The 18,736-nt window shown below is 45.9% G+C and overlaps 1 protein-coding gene across 1 annotated transcript in view; it reads right to left on the bottom strand.

The window, feature by feature from the left end:
• The window catches only part of zbtb47b (zinc finger and BTB domain containing 47b), a gene marked incomplete at its 3' end in the record, with an annotated part of 43,774 nt that continues 25,038 nt past the window's right edge, over nucleotides 1–18,736 (bottom strand). The window contains exons 2-10 of the mRNA XM_079489439.1: nucleotides 12,090–12,286; nucleotides 11,037–11,396; nucleotides 9,473–9,608; nucleotides 7,554–7,950; nucleotides 6,535–6,896; nucleotides 5,221–5,368; nucleotides 2,484–2,599; nucleotides 1,787–1,931; nucleotides 1–461 (exon numbers count right to left, since the gene is read on the bottom strand). Of these exons, the coding sequence (XP_079345565.1) occupies nucleotides 1–461; nucleotides 1,787–1,931; nucleotides 2,484–2,599; nucleotides 5,221–5,368; nucleotides 6,535–6,896; nucleotides 7,554–7,950; nucleotides 9,473–9,608; nucleotides 11,037–11,396; nucleotides 12,090–12,286 (2,322 nt within the window). The remainder of the gene's footprint in view (nucleotides 462–1,786; nucleotides 1,932–2,483; nucleotides 2,600–5,220; nucleotides 5,369–6,534; nucleotides 6,897–7,553; nucleotides 7,951–9,472; nucleotides 9,609–11,036; nucleotides 11,397–12,089; nucleotides 12,287–18,736) is intronic.

An 18,736-nucleotide genomic window follows, 5' to 3' on the forward strand; every position in this document is an offset into this window, starting at 1 on the left:
TTAGTTGTTGGAGTTCATCCTACCAGCAGAGAACAGGGGTGGCGGCGGCGGTAAATGCGCCGCGGGAGGCGCCAGCCCCCCCATGGAGTGTAGCAGGGGGTGTGACAGCGGGACGCCGTGGAGGGGATGGGTGGCGGCGGAGGCGTGGGGGGGCGTGGTCGCGCACGCCGCGGCAGCAGAGAGCGGCGCTCCCAGCGGGAGCTCATGACCGGCCCCGGAGTCCATGGAGCGGTCGAGGCCGAGGGGGTCGCCGACGCCGACGACGTCGCCGAGCATCATGGGGTTGCTGACGCGGAAGCACTTCTCCTTGTGGGCCTTCAGCATGTTGGAGAAGCGGAAGCGCTGGCCGCAGACCTCGCAGGGGTACGGCTTCTCGCCCGTGTGCGTGCGGCGGTGCCGTTTCATGTTGGGCCGGCTGGTGAAGCTCTTGCCACAGATCTCACAGATGTACGGTTTCTCTCCTGGTGGACACAGTGTGGTGAGATTTGGGTTAAAATGCTTGAAAAGCTTACCTTTCAGCAAGAACACATACGCAATTAAACAGCAATTTACTAGTAATAAATCATTTTGGTCCCCAATCCCTTTTTGGGGTCACTGTATATTTGCACATACATGAAATTCATTTATGATGAATTCCTGTTCTGTTCTCTGGCTATATAGAAGTGTCTATTTGTACGTCTCTAAATGTTTTGATGAATTGAACAAGGTGGACCCTCTTGTAAACAAGTGTAATGCTTTATTGGGTCGTCCACTCACAGTTAACAGTCTTTGTATTGAGTTGTTCTTGAACTGTACTGTAATTCTGCAAACTGTTAATAAATATTTCAATCAATCAATTTGTCCTCTGCATTTACCCATCCTATATGAACTCCAACTACTGAGCACTGCAGCCATACGGCACTCAGGGAGCAATTTGCTCAGAGGGACACGCATTGCTGGCCTGGCCTGGGGTCGTCCCTGGGACAGCCAGGGGGCTCTGGCTCCCCAGGCGGGCTCGCTAACCACTCAGCTATGGCCGCCCCCCCACCTGGTTCTCAAACGTTTTAATTTCATGGACATTTGGTTCCATTTGTACAATCTTAAGAGTTACAGACCTGTCCATTTGAAACCCTGTTCCTTGACGGTCCCTGAACCCCCCTATACTTTGAGAAACCACTGCTATTGACGTTGCCTTGCTGGGGAATCCGACATGGTTTGAAAAACTATCAAAAGTCCTATGAAGGGGCACGGTGGCACAGTTGGTAGTGCTGTCGCCTCACAGCTAGAAGGTCCTGGGTTCGATTCCCGCTCGGGACGCTGTGGGTGCTGGCGGCGTGTTTCCTCCTCCGCGTCATCAGTGCCCATACCCGAGGCGGGGTTGGCGAAAGGGCCTTTCTGTGTGGAGTTTGCATGTTCTCCCCGTGTCCCCTAGGGTATAGGTACCCTCACAAAAAACATGCAGTAATCCTGGTCTCTAAACTGCCTCCCCTTGGCCAGCCGGGGGCGCCCGATGGAGGGGAAAGGAACTGGTTGGAATAACGTGTTCCTTCCACGCGCTACGTCCAACCAGGGAAACTCCCCCCTGTCAGGTGTAAAGGAGCAACTTGGACACTCAGGCATGAAGGAAGCATGAGTTCAAGTCCGTTGCTCTCCCCATGTCCCCCATATATGGGGACTAGGTTGGCGGAGGGTGTGTAGAGCCCAGGATCACATTAGATAATTGACAAAGGGATGAAAAATGGGTTACAAAATCGTGGGATAAAAATTATATATAAAAAAGAAGTCCTATGAAGGTTCTTCTCCTCACCAGTGTGTGTCTTCATGTGCTCGTCAAAGTACTGCTTCATGTTGAAGTCCTTGCCACACCACTGGCACATGAACTGCTTGTGTCCGATGTGGATGCTCATGTGGGACCGCAGCTGGTACTTGTACTGGAAACGTTCGCTGCAGTTCTGAGGTGGCAAGGAGTGAAAGACAAGCAAGGATGAGAAAGTACAAATACAGTACGTTCTTTAACCCATTTTGACCTGGGAACGATTCTACAAAATGTCTTCTAATTCCTGACAGTTTTCTGAAAAGCCCTATGTTTCTATGTTAGTGGTTCGCAACTTATTTCATGTTATGGCCCCCTGAAATGTTATGAAATTGGCCGCCGACCCCCATCTGAAAATATGTTGTTCCATGGACTCCCCCAGAAGCAAAGGTTTGAGTTAAAAAAACATTTGCTCTGAAAGAATATATATATTCAAAGATTTGCGTCACATTTTCACAATTTTTCAAAAATAGCAGACCTACAAGCTGCCGCGCTACGAGCTTGTAGATCTGCTACTTTTTCAATAGCTAAAGTATAACATAATCCTTTAAAACACCAAATGGGGATCCCGCCCAGAATGGGTTAATCAGAGATGATGATAATACTATCATAGTATTAGTAATGCATGTGTGTGTGTGTGTGTGTGTGTGTGTATAACGAAGCAGAAGAGCTTAATGAACAGAGTTCAGACCTCACACTTGAAGGGCTTCTCTCCAGAGTGCTGCAATGAGTGAACCTTCAGAGACATGCTGCGCTTGAACGACTTCCCACACGTCTCACAGGTGAACGGCATGTCCTTGGTGTGGGCTGCGCACGCACACACGCACGCACGCACGCACGCACAGACACAGACACGCACACAGACACGCACACACACACACACACACACACACACACACACACACGCACACACACGTGCACACACACACACACACACACATTTTTTTAAAGGAGCATTCAGTGATTTGGGTGATTTGGAAAAAAACGTGGTCCGCCCCGGTAACAAGATATGCACATGCACACGCTCTACATTGGGGGGACACGCAACAGGCCAACAGCACGCGCACCAAAGCCCGCCCCGCTCGATCCTGATTGGAGGAAGGCCCCCTCTATCCTGATTGGACGAAGGCTTTCTCACCCACCACCAAAACAGAAACTAGGGTTTTTTGACCCCTGCGGTTCACTGGGAATAGGGAGGAACTAATTATATGGTCAGCACACTCTATAGTAGGGAGGATTATCACAAAACAAGAAAGAAAAAAGTGATATTTGAATTAAGTGAAATCACTGAATATACCTTTAAATAAATAGCTGTTAAAATTAGACCTTGCTGCCACTGACAAAGCAACGACCTTGAGAGCCTTATGCGCACAGGCTTAATTGGTACTGAATATCTGAGGACAATGGACTTGTTTGATCTTAGTAGGAAGTCGTTTCAGGATAAGGTATTTCCTCTGCCGCGTCAAGGAGGAGTGGGACTACCTTTTACGCAGAGCCTCGGTTTCGATGGGGCGCTGATGGGACGCTTGTTTTACTACGTGGCTGCCTCAAACCCTAACCTAACCATAACCGCAAGCACGGAGCAGCGCATCCCTCAGCAACCTTAATCCGGTCGTTTTAACGCACCCCTCACCAACCTTAATCCGGTCGTTTTAACGGACCCCTCACCAACCTTAATCCGGTCGTTTTAACGCACCCCTCACCAACCTTAATCCGGTCGTTTTAACGGACCTCTCACCAACCTTAATCCGGTCGTTTTAACGGACCCCTCACCAACCTTAATCCGGTCGTTTTAACGGACCTCTCACCAACCTTAATCCGGTCGTTTTAACGGACCCCTCACCAACCTTAATCCGGTCGTTTTAACGGACCCCTCACCAACCTTACTCCGGTCGTTTTAACGGACCCCTCACCAACCTTACTCGGGTCGTTTTAACGGACCCCTCACCAACCTTACTCCGGTCGTTTTAACAGAGCCCTCACCAACCTTAATACGGTTGTTTTAACGGACCCCTCACCAACCTTAATCCGGTCGTTTTAACGGACCCCTCACCAACCTTAATCCGGTCGTTTTAACGGACCCCTCACCAACCTTAATCCGGTCGTTTTAACGGACCCCTCACCAACCTTAATCCGGTCGTTTTAACGGACCCCTCACCAACCTTAATCCGGTCGTTTTAACAGACCCCTCACCAACCTTACTCCGGTCGTTTTAACAGACCCCTCACCAACCTTAATCCGGTCGCCTGTAAAACAACCGCCCCCTCAGTGACCATCAACTACCAGGCTCTGCGTAAAAGGTCATCCCATCAAGGAGTCTAAAGGCCACCCTCAGTTGCCAACAGCAGCTTCTGTGCACCCTCCCACTAAAGCGGTGTACACTATTATACTACGACAGGTCATTTGAAAGAACCAAACATCAGTGCCATTGCCATAGCATAGTGACACGGGGCTCCAGTGCAGGCTATTTAGGACTAGACTAATTAGTAATTTAAGTGAACATTGTTTAATAGTTTGTTAAGTTTTTAATAGCTTGTGCAGAATGAGCAGCATATTTTGTCATCACATTATTGTATCAATACAAATTTAAAACCATAACTGTGATGGATTTGCATTTTCAAGGGTATATGATTGCGAACGAAGTGATTGTGAGCAAAGTGATTGCGAACGAAGTGATTGCGAACGAAGTGAGCAATTACTATAGAAGCCGGCCTAGCTTGTCTGTCTGTCTGTGTGTGTGTGTCACGCTGTAACACCACCCGCCCGCCACCAGAGGGCTTAGGTCTCTGTGTGTGTGTGTCTGCCACCAGAGGGCTTAGGTCTCTGTGTGTGTGTGTGTGTGTGTGTGTGTGTGTGTGTGTGTGTGTGTGTGTGTGTGTGTGTGTGTCAGACTGCCACAACAGCTTCGTTCGCTTCCCGCGTTTACGCGTCTTACTTGTGTATGTAGTAGAGACATTGATTGTAATTAAATGTGAGTTGTTCATCTTTGAACAGAGGTACTGTATACTTTCGAGGCGGCGATCTCAATTATTCACAAAGGGCCAAAAGGGAACCCCCCCCCTTAGTCAAGGGTGATACATATAATTAATACACTCATCATTGCGCTACTGGGCTTCAATCAGGGCATGCTGCATTCACCGCCCAATCTGGACGAGCCCCCAATGTTACCAGCTGAATTCAAACCCAAGTCTCCCCTGTGACCATTGCAGATATTATATTAGGCGTCTGTGCTACACTGGCACAAACCCTGTTTCATTGTTGACTTAATGGGCGTGTGAGTTCTATCAATCAGGAGCCGCTGGAAATGGGGTAAACCCAAAAGAAATGTAATCGGATGCTATCTCAACATTACACTCTCGACAGCAACCCACAAACAGTCTGATGTACCGTGTACGCTGACCCACTGGATCCTTCATGAAGTGACTCACCGACCATGTGCTTCCTGACGTGGGCCATGGTGTAGAACTTCTTCTCGCAGATCTCGCAGGAAAACTTCTTCTCAGCATAGCCATGGACAATCTTGTTATGCTCATGTAAGGACCACAGCTTCTTGAAGGCCTTGCCGCACGTAACACACTGAAGCACAAAGATAGCTTAATGTAGCGTGTACTGTAGACATTCTCTTAAAAGATACATGTTATTGTATTTAAGTTATTTTTCAAGTTAATAGTCCCACATCCAAGTGTATGTGGTCACACAGACGCTGATACATTGATTGTAGAATGTATCACGGACTGTCCAAATACTGTCTACAAATCGGATTGTATACAATTATTTCTAAAACATTATGAATGTATTCGTAGTGCTAAAGGGCCTGGTCTGGCATGTGGTGGGTTTATAGCAGACCTACAAAGCTCGTAGCGCGCCACTCGGTGCCGCGCTATGAGCTTGTAGATCTGCTATTTTTCAATAGCTAAAGTATAACATAATGCTTTAAAACACCAAAAGGGGTTCCCGGCCAAAATGGGTTAAGAGACGCTTTTGAAAAATCTAGCTGAAAATAGTCTTTGGAGATAAGACTGATTTATGAACAAAATTCAAATGTCCATGAACGTGCAATGATGTTTAGCTGACACTGACTCAACTAATTTTGTTTTAATGACTTTGGAAAAAACATGAACATGCTCCATGATACAGTATAGTATGCCTGAGGCTGTATTACTAGTAGTACTACTGACAGCAGTATCGTCCCTTTAACCATGTTAAACTATACCTCGAAGCCGAGTGGCCTTTTGGCTAAACTCTAGCCAAAAGGCCACTCGGCTTCGAGATATAGTTTAACAGAGTGTCCGCCCTAAGGCCTCACTCACACCTATCGATCTAGCATACAACATTGTTGGATGCTAGATGTAAACAAAGGGTAAGTGTCATGGCCGCCCCAATGCATTTCCAATGGAAGTCACATGGTTTGACACAACATTTTTGTTGTACGGCTTTCGGCTGTGTTTCGACTGCCCCCCTCCCCCTCATACAACAAAAATGTTGTGTCAAACCATGTGACTCCCATTGGAAATGCATTGCTAGCTTGCGTCAGTAAACAAGTCTCATGCATCAGCTATACAACAATCTGTTGTGAAGGTGTGAGTGAAGCCTAAGAGTTAGGGAGGGAGTTGGGTTTCAAATCCCTGGGACCCAATGCAACCCAAAACAAAAAGTTGAGACATTTTCGCCTGTAATGACATGCTGCAAGTTGAAACAGCTCAAAGGATCACCATTACTGGATGAAACTAAAGCCACAGTACCTGGATGCTCTTCTCACAGTCCGTCTGGTGGTGCAGCAGCAGCTCGCTCTCCAGCAGGAAGCGCTTGCCGCAGCTGTTGCAGATCTGCATGCGGTTGTGCGTGACATTCATGTGCTTCTCCAGGTACCAGCGGTTGTTGAAGACCCGCGGGCACTTCTTGCAGGCGAAGTGCTGCTTGTCCTCCAGCCTCACCTTCGGGCCCAGGCTCTCCGGGTCGCCCGGCGTCCTCTTGCGCCCTCGCCGCTGGTTGGCCATGGCGGCGGCCGCGCCGAGGGTCTGCCGCATGGAGGCGGCGGCCGCGGCCATGGCCAAGGCCCTGGTGCCGCAGCGACTTCGCTCCGGTATGGCAGCTTGCTCCAAAGCTGGAATGTTTTATTATTATTATTCAATCATCTTTGTTTGAATTTGTAACCATATTCTATACATACATACACAACAAGGTCGACCGTTTCCCAAAGTGGGTTTAATTTAGCTCAAGAAGGGCAGCGTTTCGATCCAATCGGCAGGGGAGAGGGGAGCGCACGCACACGCACACGCACACGCACACGCACGCACAAGAAACCAATTTATTACTAAGGCCTGACTCACACCTTCACAACAGATTGATGTATAGCTGATGCATGAGACTTATTTACTGATGCAAGCTCGCAATTCATTTCCAATGGAAGTCACATGGTTTGACACAACATTTGTGTTGTATGAGGGGGTGGGGGCAGTCGAAACACAGCCGAAAGCCGTACAACACAAATGTTGTGTCAAACCATGTGACTTCCATTGGAAATGCATTGGGGCAAGATGTAAACAAACCCTTTGTTTACATCTAGCATGCATCAATGTTGTATGCTAGATGCGAAGGTGTGAGTCAGGCCTAAGACTGAAATCTTTGCAGTACAATAACAAACCCTGCAGAAGGCCGTGCTTTTTTTTTTACATTTCTACTATGAACTAGCCATCTCAATAAACTTCTTTCCCACCAGAAGAGTGGCTTCTTGGTTTCTTTTTCTCCTTCGTAAACAAACCTGGAATGTTTAGGGTGTTTTCCTCCTCTTCCTCGTCCACCACGTCCTCCTCTTCCTCGCTGCTGTGCACCAACATGTCCTCGGCTCCTTTGCGCTCGTCATTACCGTCGCCCTCCTCCTCTTCCTCCTCGTCCCTAAGTGCGTCCTCGGCGTCGTAATCCTCGTCGTTCTCCTCCTCTTCCTCCTCCTCCTCCTCCTCCTCCTCAGAGTCCCGGCGGTGAAGGTGGAGGGCGCGCGGCCGGCCAAACATGGAGCCTCCGCCGAGCTTCATGCCCTCTGAGCCCTTGGAAACGTTGAGCGTCTGGTTGTTGAGGTTGACCTCCACGATGATCTGGTCTCTGTTGAAGGACGCGTGGAGGTCTGAGGTCTCCGAGGACTCGTCCCCGTTGCCCTCCACCTTTTTACACAGTGGTGGTAAAAGTACCGCAATGTATAGAAATACAAGTGGAAAAAGTCCGGAATTCAAAATTTACTTGAGTGAAAAGTACAAAAGTATCAGCATCAAAATGTAAATGAATACCAGCACTCATTTTCAACATTGAACTATGTCATTAAAGGACCACTTCACCACTTTTCAACCTATCTTCATATAATAGGTCCTCACTAATAATCATGAAAAAATGGCGCAATTTACTCGGTCTGTGTCTCATAGGAGGGCTGTGTGCAGTTCAGAAACCGTCCTCCAGTGACATCATCAATGGGGAATACAAGCTAATATTAACTGCAGGCTTTCTAGTCCTGAAAAGTTGCAATGCGAAAATGGAAGCCATCGTTCTCACGATAATGAAAATCTAAACATTTTTGTAAAAGAATCTTGTTTAAAAAGAAATCTGCCTAATGATGATGTCACTGAAGGACGGTTTCTAAACTGCCCACAGCCCTCCTATGAGACACAGACTGAGTAGAAAAAAATCGTGAAAATGTGGCGCAAATCATTAAATATTCATTTCAGAGCGAACATTTTTAACTAAAATATTGGCTTCTGGGGGGGTCCCTGGAACTACATATTTTGAGATGGGGGTCTGTGGCCCAATAGAGATAATTCTGGGGGTCCTTGACATGAAAAAGGTTGAGCACCACTTAGGTTTTTCAGAAGAATGTTAGGATTTAGAAGACCTCAGTCCAGAATGGGTTAAGGTACTTTAACACCACTGACCTTGCACAGCCCCCCCATGACCCCTGAGCCTTCGTCTTTCTGGTAGTACTGACCTTACACAGCCCCCCCATGACCCCTGAGCCTTCGTCTTTCTGGTAGTACTGACCTTGCACAGCCCCCCCATGACCCCTGAGCCTTCGTCTTTCTGGTAGTACTGACCTTGCACAGCCCCCCCATGACCCCTGAGCCTTCGTCTTTCTGGTAGTACTGACCTTACACAGCCCCCCCACGGCCCCTGAGCCTTCGTCTTTCTGGTAGTACTGACCTTGCACAGCCCCCCCATGACCCCTGAGCCTTCGTCTTTCTGGTAGTACTGACCTTGCACAGCCCCCCCATGACCCCTGAGCCTTCGTCTTTCTGGTAGTACTGACCTTGCACAGCCCCCCCATGGCCCCTGAGCCTTCGTCTTTCTGGTAGTACTGACCTTGCACAGCCCCCCCATGGCCCCTGAGCCTTCGTCTTTCTGGTAGTACTGACCTTGCACAGCCCCCCCATGACCCCTGACCCTTCGTCTTTCTGGTAGTACTGACCTTGCACAGCCCCCCCATGACCCCTGACCCTTCGTCTTTCTGGTAGTACTGACCTTGCACAGCCCCCCCATGACCCCTGACCCTTCGTCTTTCTGGTAGTACTGACCTTGCACAGCCCCCCCATGACCCCTGAGCCTTCGTCTTTCTGGTAGTACTGACCTTACACAGCCCCCCCATGACCCCTGGTAGTACTGACCTTGCACAGCCCCCCCATGACCCCTGGTAGTACTGACCTTGCACAGCCCCCCCATGACCCCTGAGCCTTCGTCTTTCTGGTAGTACTGCGAGGCGCGGTCGGCCATCTTGCCTCGGGGCCCTTCTTCCTCCACCCTCACGGAGAACGGGCTGCTGCCTTCGCGCGTGTACACCCTGCCGATATGTGTGGACACAAATTACATTTCAATATTGATCTTAAAGATGGAGTGCCATGATTTTTTTTCACCCTAAAACATGATCATCAGGTCTTACTGTTATATAAGGAGGAAGAATTTTTTCAAAAAAGTGTACAGTATTTGTTAAAATGTAATTTTTTATGTGGGCACCCCCACCAGTTCATTAAGTATGCCTGGTTTGCCTGGTGGGTGGTGATGGGTGGTGATCCACCTGAACTGAAGCCACACCCACAGCTGTAGTTGTATGATAAAGGGGGAGGGGTTAGGGGAGGGGCTGATAATGTGATGTCACTATATTACTGTTTTTTTTGACAGTTTGACTGTCAAGGGTTCAGCCTCCAGGAAGAAACCCTAAATACAAAGTTAATACATCATTTCACATAAAAACGACTCCAGGGTGTCTAATGAAGTCACCTCATAGACACATGAAAAACTGGAAAAATAAAAAAATTGTGGCACTCCATCTTAAAAAATTGGCCCGAATATCGAATATATTTGAATATTATCATTTTTTATTATATATTTTTTTGCCCATAGAAAATGACTTGTTATTGTAAAAACAGGATACCAGTGGAAGAGCGTGTGCTGCTCGAATCCAATAAAAATATATATATATATATATATATTTTGTTTGTTTTTATAACTTGATACTACATTTTTTGTATTGTCACTGTCAAATAAACATATATATATATATATATATATATTTTTTTTTTTTTCGAGGCCCGGGCGTCTGGTGTAGCCATCTGGGCACCTAGGCTGGTAAACCGAGCCCCGAGCCCCGATGACATTGCTCTGTGTAACCCAAATCTCTCTCCCCATTTCCTGTCAGACTATACTGAAATCTATCAATAAAGGCAATCTTCCCCCCCCAAAAAATATCTTAAACATTATTATTTTAGAATATTGTTTTTCTTTTTTCTAAGATATATTTTTGCCTTTTTCTGCCTTTATTGATATGATGAAAGTAGACACGCAGCAAAGGCCGTCGGGATCGGGAGTCGAACCCGCGGCACGCTGTCAGACGGTTGAGCTAACCGCCAGGCTGGCTCAGCAGCCTAGGTGCCCAGACGGTTGAGCTAACCGTCCAGACGGTTGAGCTAACCGTCCGGACGGTTGAGCTAACCGTCCGGACGGTTGAGCTAACCGTCCGGACGGTTGAGCTAACCGTCCAGACGGTGGAGCTAACCGTCCAGACGGTTGAGCTAACCGTCCGGACGGTTGAGCTAACCGTCCGGACGGTTGAGCTAACCGTCCAGACGGTTGAGCTAACCGTCCGGACGGTTGAGCTAACCGTCCAGACGGTGGAGCTAACCGTCCAGACGGTTGAGCTAACCGTCCGGGCCAAATATTGTTTTTCTCCCCATATTCGAAATTCGAATATTAATTCACCCAGCAGCCATACCTGCCGAGCTCCGCCTCCTGCTTGATCTCCCGGTACAGCTGTCCGACGGGCAGCGCCATCGAGTCGTTGCCGGCGCCACCGGTCAGCCCGCCGCGACTGGCGGCCAGGTCGGCGGCCGAGGCAGCGGAGGCCCTCAGCGAATGGCTGCCGATGAGGTCGCGGCACGAGGCGGCGATGTCGCCCATCTGCAACAGCGTGGCAGCGTTGAGCACGTCGCGCACGGTGCGGCCGCTCACCAGCAGCCGCGACGTGTAGATGAAGTTGAGGATCTGTTGCAGGCCCTGCGAGGTCAGCGCGTCCAGGGACAGGTCCACGCGGCGCAGCTGCTTGCTCTGGGCGAACAGGGAGTGGAAGAAGGGGCTGTAGGATCACAGAATTCAGAAGAAGGGGCTGTAGGATCAGAGAATTCAGAAGAAGGGGCTGTAGGATCAGAGAATTCAGAAGAAGGGGCTGTAGGATCAGAGAATTCAGAAGAAGGGGCTGTGGGATCAAATAATTCAGGGAGGGTTTTATTGGTCGCCACACGTACTTGGCCGAATTTAGCCCAAGGAGTGTTTTTCGTGCTTGGAATGGGTTCAGAATCATGAAAACCCCCTAGTTTGGCCATAGCCCAAATGTGCTGACCTCATCACATTTGTGATGACGGCTATGGCCGTTTTTGGTGGAAAGTCACAGACTAAGGTCACGGTAAGTACAGTTGTTAATTACATTTTGGAGTATCACTAAAGCCTGTAGCCTGTGTGCGTGCGTGGCACTGCGTGCACGCTTGGTGGTTGTGCTGGGGGTTTTTGAGGCCACAAACAATCTGGCTTAGGGCCATGAAAATGCTAGGGCCGACCCTGGGTCACACAATAGCAGTCACATCAACCTGGTAAATGTGCAAGAAGATACCATGTATCTATATCAGCAATAACAATAGTTTCCCTGTATTTTTATTGTTTTAATATAGCAGCTGTAGTAGCGTTCAACAGTACATGAACATTAATTGTGCAATGTTGGCTTGATAACAGGCAGAGAAGAGTCAGAAGACTACAGTTTCTAGTGCCAACTCACCTGTAGGCCGCCAGCACCCCCTTGTGGGCGGGGAAGGTGCTGCGCTGGCGCACCAGGACGATGTCGACGTCACACAGGTCGGGCTGGAAGAGGCGCTGCTCGTTCAGCCTGTCCATCAGACAGGTGAAGTGCAGGGCCACATCCTCCACCAGAGAGAACTCAGTAGAGGGGAAGTCTGTCGTCTTCTCCACTATGAGCTGGACATGTGGACACACAAAACAGAAGTGGAAGAATTAATCCATTTAGGCCTGACCTCAAAATTTAAAAAAAAATATTCTAAATCCTCCAGTTTTCTGAAATAAATATTTTCACGATTTTTCAAAAATAGCAGACCTACAAGCTCGTATTTTTCAATAGCTAAATTATAACATAATATTTAAAACACCAACACCTCAGATGTTTCGACCCAATTATGCCACAAATACTGCAACATATTACCCGAGTAGAAGTACAAAAGTATTGGCATTACCAATGCCTGTATTGTTTTGTATTAATAATCCAAATCTACCAAGTTAGTAACTCATTTTCAAATAATTGTGTTGAGTATTAGGGTAGGAATTTGCCTATGAGTTGTAATTGAGTAGAGTAATGAAAAATGGAAATACTTGAAGTATATATATAGTATAATTCTACCATAGAATTTGACCTAAGTACAGTACTTGAGTAACTGTACTTAGCTATACTTTCAATAAGTGCAAACAGAGGGAATTGGGGATTCAGCTATACCAGTACCACTCATTCCAGCGATGGGAGTATTGTAAGCAAGAACAAAGCCTACATGTTACTGAACAAAAAGGCGATTAATAATAACGCTTACACCCAAGAGTAATTAGCATGTTGTCATGTTAACCCATTTTGGGCGGGAATCCCTTTTGGTGTTTTAACTAAGCATTATGTTATACTTAGATCTACAAGCTCATAGCGCGCCACCGAGTGCCGCGCTACGAGCTTGTAGGTCTATTTTTTGAAAAGTCGTGAAAATGTGGCGCAAATCTTTGAATATATATTTCAGAGCGAAATCTTTTAACTAAAATATTGGCTTCTGGGGAGGTCCCTGGAACTACATATTTTGAGATGGGGGTCCGTGGCCCAATAGAGATAATTCTGGGGGTTCTTGACATGAAAAAGGTTGAGCACCACTGAAAAATGTTAGGATTTAGAAGCCTTTTTTATCGACCTCAGTCCAAAATGGGTTAATACATTCCACGGTGTTGAGTGTACAGTACAGCACAAAGTCACAGACTCAAAGCAGTGGCTGACCACAGTAGGGGTCATTGAAAAAGGCAGAACCCTCAGCACTCTGCAACAAGGTCCACTGCTTCCCAAGGTGGGTTTAATTTAGCTCAGGAAGGGCAGGGTTTCGATCCAAACGGGATGTGAGTGGGGAGAGAGCAGCGCGCACACACACACAAGCACACACACGCACGCACGCACGCACACGACAATGACTGTCTGGCCCGTGCATTGATATTCAGTGCCACCTCTTCCCATTAGCTCGCTCTCTGAGAACACCCACTCACTATGCGGTCCCCCGGGACCTGAAGAATTATGCACAAGACAAAACATGTCCGGAGAAATAATTAGGGGGGAAATCACAATAAATAAATATTAACTAAACCCACACCCCAACAATTAATGGAATTTATCAGTTTCCTGCCCTTTTTTTCCTTTGAGGCAGAATTCTCTCTCTCTCTCTCTCTCTCTCTCTCTCCACGCGCGTATTAACTGTATATATGATGATTTATATGATGACCTGGCTGTGGTCCTTTGGGTCTGGAACTTCCGGGGACCCCCCCCCCGGGGACCCCCACACGGAGTTGCACCACTCACTTCACACAGGTGTGATTTTTTTTTACACATTAATGGAATTTCTTAGAGTTTGTATTCATGCAATTCTTTTGAAAACATTTTGATGATGGTCCACGGACCACAGCCCACTGTTGGGAACCACAGCTCTAAACCTTCCCAAACAGTGCGTTGGGTCTCGGGCACCATCTTTCACTCCTTTTTTCCTGCATTTAAAAGGATCCCTAAGACAAATATAATACATTATGATTGCCCTCTATAATTAAAATCTAAACTCATTTACCGCCAACATTGCCATCTAGTGGCTGAAAAGGAACTCACAGATTGCCACACGTTAACTTCAACATTAGAGCGTCTTAGTTTGAAAGCGTTTTTACCTTAAAGGTGTAGTGAAATGGCTTTTTTGGGCATTTTATTTTGAAGTTTCAGCCTCAGGCGGCAGGATCCAAGTTTAGTTTTCGTTTTAAAGAAAGTAATTACATTTTTATTTTTATGGACTTTAGATATAAAAACACACAAATGAGAATTTTTTCGGCATCCATTGTTAACCCATATGATGACCACGTCTGACTAAACGTTTGAAAAACGTATTTTTCATTTCACTACACCTTTAAAACTGTGAGTCAGGAAGTGAAAAACCACTATGTAATATGTCCCACAAATGTTATTTAATTCACCCAAAACATACATTTTGTAACCGAGGATCATATCGTTTAGAGAAATGAGCTACACATCAACTTTCTTGTTTTGGTCCAAAAAGAATAATCCAAGATATTTATTACGACTCTAAAAACTGCGTTCCCATAGACAGCATAAGCCAGCAGATTCTTTTTTTTATGAACTTGTAGGTCTGCTATTTTTGAAAAATCGTGAAAATGTGCCTCAAATCTTTGAATATATTGTTACAGAGTGAACATTTTAACTTGAGCTTAAAGGACCACTTCACCACTTTTCAACTTCTCTTCCTATAATTGGTCCTAACTAATGTTCATGATAAAACACCACCATTTTTTCCTACTCAGTCTGTGTCTCATAGGAGGGCTGTGGGCAGTTCAGAAACCCTTCCACCAGTGACATCATCGATGGTGAATCCAAGCTAATAGAAACGGCAGGCTTTCTTTTCCTGAAAAGTTGCAATGCAAAAGTTGAAGCCATCGTTCTCACGATAATAAAAATCTAAATATATTTAAGAAATCTTGTTTAAAAAAAAATCTGCCTAATGATGTCACTGGTGGACGGGTGTCCGAACTGCCCAAGCCCTCCTATGAGACACAGACTGAGTAGGAAAAAAATGGTGGTGTTTTATCATGAACATTAGTGAGGACCAATTATATGAAGAGATGTTGAAAAGTGGTGAAGTGGTCCTTTAAGCTTCTGGGGAGGTCCCTGGAACAACATATTTTCAGATGGGGCAGTGGAGGCATATTACATATCATTTTTGGGGTCCTTGAGCACCACTGATACAGAAACATAAGGTTTTCCAGAAAACTGTCATGATTTAGAAGAATTTTTTTTAAATTCGACGTCAGGCCAAAATGGGTTAAGGACTTAAGGTTGTGACCAGGGCCAGGCTTTTCTCTTGGCAGACGAGTAAAGCTGGGACAGAGGCTACTTTGGGACCCACTGCTCCATCCTGAGCCCTCTGCTGTGTTAGAGCAGTTACGTTCCAGTCTGTGTAACTCTACAAATTACAATTAAACTGCAAATGATCAATTCTTTAGCTTCGCCTGCTGCTCAACGATTTCTCCCTTTACGATCAATGTCGAAGGCCCTCGCATTTTAACCTTGGAAATCCTGCTGCCTCTTTGAAGAATTCAATTATCTAATGCTAGATTTATTCATGGATTTATACGCACTTGTTTTGTACTTGGAGCCAAAGTGTAGTGTAGATTGGGTTATCTTTCAGCGCGGAGGCTACAGACATGCCCAAGGGCAACTCTCCACACGCCAAATCGCATCCAATGAGAAGTCGTGGACTGGGACGAAGCCTAAACTCCTGGATGATGTGAATAAAAGTACAATAGGTGGACTTATTATGTAAATAGAATAGACTCCTGGCGCTGCTGGGATAACTGACCCCAAATATCTGCGTTTAAATCAGTGGCTCTCTCTCAACCTGTGGGCCGGGGCCCACTTGGTGGACCATGAGGATATTGCCAATGGGCCTCCAAATAATTAGCAAAAAACACTACGATGTTAATGATAATATAACATATATAACATTTATTTTCGTTTTTTTTTTATTGTGATACTTCTTGTATGATCCACAAGAAAGTCAGTTACATTGCTGTTACATTGTGATACTGCTAAATAGGAACTTCAAGTACACTATACAAGTAAGACGTGCGGACGCGGGAAGCGAACGCAGCTCGTAAATTGCAATAACAACAATTAGAATAAATTACGTAGTTTAAGGTTTTTTTAAGTTCTCTTTTTTTTAATTATTATTATTATTTTTAATAAGGGAAAATCAAAAATATCGGAGTTGGAACCTAAGACCTTGACCAGCCCCATTTACCCGCTGAGAGCTGTTCATGAGGTGGACAGCCTCTGCCCCCGCCGGCGGGGGATTGGGGCGTTTTTTTTTAAAGATTATTTTTTAAGTTACGTTTTTTTTAAGTTTTTTTTTTAAAGTTTTTTTTTAAGTTAAGTTTGTGTGTGTGTGTGTGTGTGTGTTTTTTGTGTGTGATACAGCTGCACCCTCTGGTGGCGGGCCGGTGGTGTTACAGCGTGACACACACACACACACACACACAGACAAGACAGTTTAGGCCAGCTTCTATAGTTAGTGCTCACTGCATTCGCAATCACTTCCATTGACCCAAGCCGGAACACCCAGCCGGCCATAACCCATCTGCCCAACACCACTAGATTGGTGGGCTTACTGGGCTGCGAACGCTTTGGAGACATTTTGTCAGTTTTACGTCCATGCCACCCACATGCCTCTGGCTGGCAGAACAATTTTAGAGTGATGACCTTCATCCTATTATGCGTTTCCTGTCCCCGTGGGTTCAGCCAATGTCTTTCCTCTTCCACAATGCATAGCCAGGATTTAAAAAAAATGTATAAAAATAAACTCAAAATTATGCACACACCGATGCTTTTCGAATGTCAACTTGCCTCTAGTTTCATCATTTTTTTTGTAAAAATACTGTTCTTGACTGTATTGTTGTTATTGTCGTATTGGATGTTGTGATGGGCTTGCGGAGACACCCTTCCCAGGGACTGCTTGAAGCTAACTGGTGCATTTATTTCGCCTCAATTTTGCATGGGCCCTGGTAAAGTAAACAAAATGAAATCTGTCCATGGGGTTTGGAGAACCCATAATGAGCCATCTGCTATAATGACATGAATATGGGTTGACTCTAGAAAGATGTGTGTTCAGATGGTGTTCTGTCTGTGTGTAGACTGTCCTCTCTGTATTGTACAGTTCTGTCTGTGTGTAGACTGTCCTCTCTGTATTGTACAGTTCTGTCTGTGTGTAGACTGTCCTCTCTGTATTGTACAGTTCTGTCTGTGTGTAGACTGTCCTCTCTGTGTTGTACAGTTCTGTCTGTGTGTAGACTGTCCTCACTGTATTGTACAGTTCTGTCTGTGTGTAGACTGTCCTCTCTGTATTGTACAGTTCTGTCTGTGTGTAGACTGTCCTCTCTGTATTGTACAGTTCTGTCTGTGTGTAGACTGTCCTCTCTGTATTGTACAGTTCTGTCTGTGTGTAGACTGTCCTCTCTGTATTGTACAGTTCTGTCTGTGTGTAGACTGTCCTCTCTGTATTGTACAGTTCTGTCTGTGTGTAGACTCACTGTCCTCTCTGTATTGTACAGTTCTGTCTGTGTGTAGACTGTCCTCTCTGTATTGTACAGTTCTGTCTGTGTGTAGACTGTCCTCTCTGTATTGTACAGTTCTGTCTGTGTGTAGACTCACTGTCCTCTCTGTATTGTACAGTTCTGTCTGTGTGTAGACTGTCCTCTCTGTATTGTACAGTTCTGTCTGTCTGTGTGTACTGTCCTCTCTGTATTGTACAGTTCTGTCTGTGTGTAGACTGTCCTCTCTGTATTGTACAGTTCTGTCTGTGTGTAGACTGTCCTCTGAATTGTACAGTTCTGTCTGTGTGTAGACTGTCCTCTCTGTATTGTACAGTTCTGTCTGTGTGTAGACTGTCCTCTCTGAATTGTAGACTTCGACACTAACTCTGGGGGAGCCCGTGTTCGAACTTGCGACCTTGCGGTTACCATCCAGCCACTCTACCCCTGAGCCACCGCCGTAGATACATACTATCTGAATGTATTATGTGCATGTATCTCGTCAGTAGTCTTCCATCAACTGTTATATATTTCTGTTTTGGGTTAGGTAACCAGCACCAGATGCCAAAGGAAATGATTAGCACTGGGGTGACATTGACTAAATCAAATCTCATAATATGTTGCATACCTCGATATTGATAATGACACTTTGTGATGATGACATTATGAGAAAACTAAAGGATAGATCATAATTTGTTTTTTATCCAGCTATAAAGCCATCAATTAGAATGAATAATTTATGCTTTATCACAATATTACAAACAATCAAAATCACATACGATACCTAGGGCTCCATTTTCGTCACCGCTAAACCCATTATCCCTAAACTTCTTTGCCTTTTTTACTATTTTGATTTTTTTTTTTGAATAGTTCAACTAGCCAATCTACATTGACACGTTGTGAGCTTGTAGACTGGCCATTTTAACTATTCAAAAATGCTTTTCAAAGTAGTAAAAAAGGCAAAGAAGTTTAGGGATAAGGGGTTTAGCGGTGACGAAAATGGAGCCCCTAGTCTCATAATTTAATTCGCCCCTTTCG

This window comes from Electrona antarctica (genome assembly GCF_951216825.1).
Source record: "Electrona antarctica genome assembly, chromosome: 20".
NCBI lineage: Eukaryota > Metazoa > Chordata > Actinopteri > Myctophiformes > Myctophidae > Electrona > Electrona antarctica.